We start from the raw sequence: 7,051 nt of genomic DNA, 5'->3' as shown, positions 1-7,051 counted from the left end.
GAGTCGAAATCTTTTACTATTTTGTAATTTTCGCAATAGTTAACGAGATTTATTAATCACTATAAAAAAATCATTAAATATTGATTTTCAGTAATTTTTTTACTTAAATATCAACTTTAAATATTATCAACTATAGAAAAATTGCAAGAGACAAAAATCATTTATTTTTTTCTCATAGAACTTCAAGAATTTTTTAACTTTTTAGTATTGCATTTTCTTACTTTTATCTCCATAAGGAAAAGATATCAAAAAATTCTCAGAACTTTATAAAAAGAAAATAAACAATTTTTCTCTTGCTGTTTTTTTGTTTTTTCGTTCAAGGATCCATTAAACTATCCTTCCTAATCGGCATGCTTCTGTTCTGAGGATTTAGTACAGAGATGAACCACACACATTTACTTTCGACGATGCGATTTTATCGATAGTGAACTATATATATATATATAGTCACGTAGTTCTCAAATTAAAAATGGAACTGGCAGTAGTGTATGATTTCGACGGTAACAGAAAAAAATCGGCTTTTTTGAGATTTCTCTTTGCCCAAGAGAGTCCATGCCGGCTTATACATTACTGTCAGTACATCCATTTTCTAAGATTGTCGATAAAATTGTATCGTCAAAAGTGGATATGGTTCATGTCTATACTACATCCATAGAATAAAAGCGTTATGGAGGGCGTTTAAACTTTATATCTAATTTCAGAATCTTTTGTTCTCATTAATTAATTTATTATATATTGAACTAATTTTCGTCGAATAGCTTCTTTGCAATTGTCATACTTTAAAAGAAATATCCAATCAGAATACTAATTGCCAATCAGAAACTCGAATGTCACTTCTCGTTTCATATAGGATCTTAATGATAAAGAGAAACTGAAAATTAGAATAAAAAGTATTAAAATTTAAACGAATATATTTTTTTAAGTACTTATCGATAGTCCTTTTAATTAAGTTATTTAATTAGTCATTGTCAGCAGAATTATACAACTATAATCAAATGTGCAAATAAATATGCAGCAAACATCTGATTCAAAGGTAATCACAATTATACAATTGAAATCTTCTTAATTATTGTACAAAGAATAGCAATATAAGAAATTGTTTAAAAAGTCTTTTGCTTGTCATGTCAGAAAAATAATAAACAGGATGAAAGAGCAACGGAATCCTCCAAATACATCAGCTCATTCCATTCATCCATTTCTGATGCGAAAACAGCGATCTTGTTATTACAATCTGAAAACAAGTTTGATTTATTGGCAGCTGTACAGACTTTGTCGAAATATGCTAGTAAATCGAAAGACAATGCAAAGATACTTTTTCACCTCGGCATTATAAATAATGTTCTTCTTGTTATCGAGCACGAAGATGTATTTGTTCGAAGGTTTGTGTAGAAATAAAACTTTATCTTTATAGTATAATATATATAGTATAGTAGTTTAGTATAGTATATGCTAAATACTATTATATTTGTAATACTATGATAAAAAAATTGTTATAAAATTAAGGATTTTTCATACATTATTTATAAAGATTTCTGAAAAAATACCTTAAACTCCTTTAAATTTTATAAGTTTTTTCGGAAATTTATAAAATGAGAAAAAAAATTTATTTGAGAATTCAAATTTACAGGGTAAGGGATTACCTATAACTTAAAAGCTTGAAAAATTTGTAAATTATACGTTGTATGACTTTGAGAAATTTATTATACATATTTTTTTTATTATACATATACATATTATATATATATTTTTCTTAAAAAAATTTTCTATCTTGTCACGCTGTTCTTTTTTAAAGTTTTTTGCTTGTCATATATAAGAAAAATAATAAACAGGAAAAAACGATGGAATCCTTTAAAAATACATCAGCTAACTTTCCCAATACATTTAACATAATTATTCATGCTATAACAGATTTGCTGGGAAATTATTGATAGAAATGACGATAGTACCAGACGTAATAAATGATTTGATTGAATCCAACCATATTGGTCATTTTGCAAAATTATTAATGAGAGAGGAAGATATTTTCATGCAGGAATATCTTTCTGCAGTGCTCGCAAAATTATCCGAAGATCCATACGGTAATGCTCTTCTAGCAAATCATTTAAACGTGAGCATTCTTTTTGAAAGATTTCAATCGCCGGATCCGGATATAAAAAAGCATAATCTTCAGATTCTGCATAATTTAATGCATGATCCCGTAGCTGCGTATGAAATTTCAAAAAGCGAGGTTTGTTATATGTTTCTGAAGATAATAAAAATTGAAGTGTAAGTAATTAAGTATCGAATGTAAAGGGAAAACGAAAACAAAAGCGAAAACTTCTTAGAGAATATAAATTAGAACAAAAAAAAAATTTTTTAAGACAAACGCCTCTCTTGCATTTTACTATTCTAATTTAAGCCTTTCAGAGATTTCGTGTACGATTCTATTATTTTTTTCTTTATATTTGACTTACGCTCAAATTTGATCTTTATTTTTATTAGGGATACTGTATCAACAAAAAGTTTGAAATCGCTTAATTGAAATTTCTTGTCTTTAGAAATTTAATTTTTCTGCGCTTTATCAACACTTTGAATCATCGTACCCAGAAATTCAACATCTCGCGCTAGACGTAGCTGCTGATTTAATCGGCAGGAACAGAGATAAAGATATACAATCTTTATTTCATGAAACAAACGGAGTTAAAATGTTACTAGATTTTTTGAAAGTATATATTTTTTATATGGACAATTATATTTTTTGTTAATAAATTATTTTAAGTATTTTAATTATTTTAATTATTTTGTAATTATATATATTAATTGTTGGCCAGAATGACAAGTGGAATGATTTGCACATTAAAGCTCTAAACGTTTTACGTTTTGCTGCCGAAAATCCAGTTGTCGTAGATGAACTTATTGAAAGCGGAAGTATTCCACAAATATTGTATTACATAAAGCATACGGAAAATCCAGAACTTTTTGTAGAAGCGCTCAGGATTCTTGTACATGTTGCAAATACCTTCAAGGGAAGAAAAGTAATTTTATGATTATTTAAATATGTATAAAATACACAAGAAGACAACACATTCCTTTTAAAGTTAATAAAATATTGAATTAAATTGTATAATTTATAGTTATTCTTTTAATAGATTTTATATTCCCACGAGATTATTGAATGTTTAATAGATACTTTGCGACAACCGATACAATCTGATATTGTTGAAGTTACTTGTTACTTAATTGGGAAAATGACACTTTTTGATGATGCTGCAAGAGAACTCGCAAACACGGAGTCTATTAAAATTATTTTAGGTTACATAAAGAAATAATGTAGATAAAAATTTTTTACATCAAAGAAGAAAGTTAAAGACATAATATTATTTCAGATTTATTGAAAAAAGAAGACTTGCAGTGGTCTACAAGACACGCCGCAAATTTCGCAATCAAACAGTTATTGATGAGCAATGTTACAAATTGCAATATCTTTTCAAATATTCATGGACCAGTAACTATTTCATAAGTTCATGTTTTTCACTTATTAATATACTAATATTCAAAATAGCTTCTAATAGGAATTGTCTAAAATATCTTGAAAGAATATTTTGCATAATCCGTCGTAGATTTTTTTATTTATCTTACTTGAATAACATGCGCGTTACACTTAAATGTATAAATAATAATTACTTTCTTCTTTAAGGATTATCTGTGGCAAATGTTAAAATACTTGACAGAACAAGTTCCTGTAGAAACTTGTATTATTGCTCTTGAAGTTCTGCTTGCCATGGCACGACATCTAACTTTCAGAGATACAATGATTAATTTTGACACTATTGACACAATCTGCTTGCTTTTAGAGGTAAAAAATAAATATAATATGAAAACATTCTCTTCTAATATTTTAACGTTGAATGTTGCGCTGATTTCGACTAATTGTTCAGCTGAGCTAAAGATCATATTTTCAATAATATTAGTGGAGAATTTTTTCTCTCATCTTCATTTTTATCGCAATATAATATTAAGAAATATTAATCTTTTAGTCAACTTATCCATTTGTCGATGAATTTAAAATCGCTTGCTGCAAATTACTTTCTGTACTATGCTTAGAAGAAAGTGGACGGCATTATTTTCTCAAAGCAAAAGGATCTCAAAGAATATTCGCTCTCATTACTGATGCTTATTCAATTTCAGTAAGAAACACTATGCTACAGTTAATACAAGCAATTTCTACAGATTTAACTGTAGCAAAGTTCTTCGTAGAAAATAAGTATCTTTTATAGTAAGTTTATGATAAGTTTTCTTTTGCAATTTTACATATGTTTTAAGGAAAGATCAAAATATTCTTTCATAAGAGATAATGTCAAACTCCGAAATATAATTGAAATTATTACATAGAGTTCTTATAGTTATTATTTAATTTTATTCTACAGCATGTTAAATAATCGTTCTTCAAAAACGATTCCTTTATGGGACACTTGTATTGAGATTCTTCTTAAATCGCATTTACCGACTAAATTCGCTCTTACAGGGCGCTTGTCTTTACATGATCTTACTCAGGATGGATTTTATGTCTCAAAAACCAGTGTATGCCTGTATGTAAATTTTTGTTATAACACACAAAAAGAATGTCTTAGTAAAATTTTTTTCAGAATTTTTTACGTAAATTTCCAGAATTTTTATAGAAATTCAGAATTTTTTAGAATTTTTGTATAGTTTTTTAATTTTTTACAAAATTTTTCAGTTTTTTTTACAAGTTGGACCACTTTAGAAATACCAAAAAAATCTATGTCTTTTTTTAGAATTCTTAAACAAATGAATTTTAAATACTTTAACATTTCTAAAATTTTTCATTCCATAATTTTCGAAGAAAACCTAAATCTGAATAGATTTAATGTATATTGTTTCAAAAATCTTTATAAAAATACAAAAAATTCTTAGGAATGTTATAAAATACAATGAGAATTTTTTTCAGAGTGATTTTGCTATAATACATAAAAATTTGACAGAAATATACAATAGAGATCGAATACTTAATAATTACATTTGATCATCAAAAAAAATTATATAAAACACTCAAGCATGATGATGATGCTGTAAAAAGTTTTAACATTTTAGCAATCAGTTTAAGCGTTCAATATAATTATTTAGATAGTTCAATATAATTATTTTTAAATCTGTATTTAACTAAATTTTTAGGTACTTCAGTAGAATCGTGCATTCTTTCTGTGTAATTAAATTAGCTAAAAAAAATCGTTTTATTATCATTTGTAATGTCCATAACTATTTTGTTTAGATCTCCCGTGTTGGATGATATTTTCCGAATCAAATTTTGTCCTTTAGAACCCATTTATATGGTAAATTATTTGACATTACCAACGTCGGACACTTTACCGAACGAGATAACTTTCGAAAGTAACAAGATTTTGTATTTTATAAAAAATAAGAAGAGTTAATAAAAGAGAATATTTTAAAAAATTGTGTTTGTAGGAGACATAAATGCGTGGCTCGAATCGAGATTTGGTCGATTGCAATGCGATCCACATTTTTCCGAATATGTGGAACTCTTTAAACGTATGCTCTTAGCAAAGGAATCAAAAGATATGTTAGTAGAGCTCCTAAAAATCTTATTTAATAATAATTCATATATTTATTATACAAACAAATTCTTATATAAAATAACTTATAATACACAGCTCAGCAACAGAAAGAAATATAGATCGAAATATCCAATACGTTCTCTCACGTGCAAAAATGTTAGCTGTATTCGTGGCGCGTCAAATGTCTGGTATCTATTCAGCGGGAATTAGATGCATCGATCAGCAACTTGAAGTTCATTTGAAGCAAATTAAAAAATGTTTAGAAACGAGCATAATTCCGCTTGGGCAACTTCGTGTTGGTTCATATCTTGAGCGAGCTATGCTTTTCAAGGCGATAGCTGATAGAATATGTCTTCCAGCAGCTTTCGTACGTGGGGAATATGGTGTCTCGTGGATTGAAATAGTCATACCTCAAGTAATATATGTATTACTTATGTTAAAGTGGTATTTTTTAAATATATTATTTATGATTCCACGCGTATCTTGCAGATGGAAGACTCAAATGAAGAAGGATTTGATGCTTGTTCAAATGAAAATAATGAAGATTATGAAAAAAGAATTACAACCGAATTATTAGGCAAGTCAAATGTCTTCACATATCAGAACGGACATGAGAGAGAAAAAATTTCTCTCTCTCGAAATTATCAATCACCAATTTATCCAACCAAGCTTATGAAATCGAATTTTATCGTTGATTTAATGGATACACCGGGAGATTTGATCCCAATTGGAAGTCCTCGTTCAAAAATATATACTATTAAAAAAATAACTTATAACGAAACATGTTGCTATTAAAAACTGATTTATTATAAGGTTATTTTATAGATTATTTTATAGATTATTATAAGGTTTATTATTATAAGGTTTATATGACAATAATTTTTTAATAAAATAATATTTTGATTTTAATCAATCTTATATTTTTTTAGAAAGAAATTATAAAATGTTTCTGGAAATGTGAATGGAAATGATTGGAATTTACAAAATTCTTGTTTTATATACATATAATTGTACATACATATATAAATTTTTTATATAACTATAGATAATTTTATATAATTTTATATTACTTATATATAATTATATAAAAAATAGTTTCTCTCGGATTGTGCATATAACTTCAATATATAAAATATTTTATCGAAGTTATCAGCTTCAACTCAAGTCGATATGTGTCGCTAGAAGCCATGTAAATAAAAAGCATCCATTAAACCCATTTATACTTAAAAACATAATATGCAAGTATAGTTACGTATAAGTATATAATCGTTTATCCCTTATAATAAATAAAAAGAAATGCAATCTTATCTAGATTATCTGTGTGCTCATTCTGTCGTTCAATACTTTTTGAACGGCATACACATACGTTATACGACATTATATATTTAAATAATTATAGCGTTATATATTTAAATAATTATAGCATTTTCTATCAAATAATCAAATAATGCATATCACAAGATTTTTTAGCATTTGTT

The 7,051-nt window shown here is 26.9% G+C and overlaps 1 protein-coding gene across 1 annotated transcript; it reads left to right on the top strand.

Moving 5' to 3' along the window:
• Positions 1–469: 469 nt before the first annotated feature.
• Positions 470–6,368, top strand: LOC108685278. Its single transcript, XM_018189996.1, has 14 exons — positions 470–500; positions 1,109–1,379; positions 1,909–2,227; positions 2,538–2,705; positions 2,811–3,014; positions 3,129–3,291; positions 3,366–3,484; positions 3,677–3,835; positions 4,017–4,255; positions 4,407–4,568; positions 5,270–5,388; positions 5,464–5,578; positions 5,670–5,988; positions 6,063–6,368. The coding sequence occupies exons 1-14, from the start codon at positions 470–472 to the stop codon at positions 6,366–6,368; spliced, it is 2,694 nt and encodes an 897-aa protein (XP_018045485.1).
• Positions 6,369–7,051: the final 683 nt, after the last annotated feature.

Source organism: Atta colombica, unplaced genomic scaffold, assembly GCF_001594045.1.
Source record: "Atta colombica isolate Treedump-2 unplaced genomic scaffold, Acol1.0 scaffold150, whole genome shotgun sequence".
Lineage (NCBI taxonomy): Eukaryota > Metazoa > Arthropoda > Insecta > Hymenoptera > Formicidae > Atta > Atta colombica.
The sequence above is the reverse complement of the archived record's forward strand: the minus strand, read 5'-3'. Positions and strand labels throughout refer to the sequence as shown.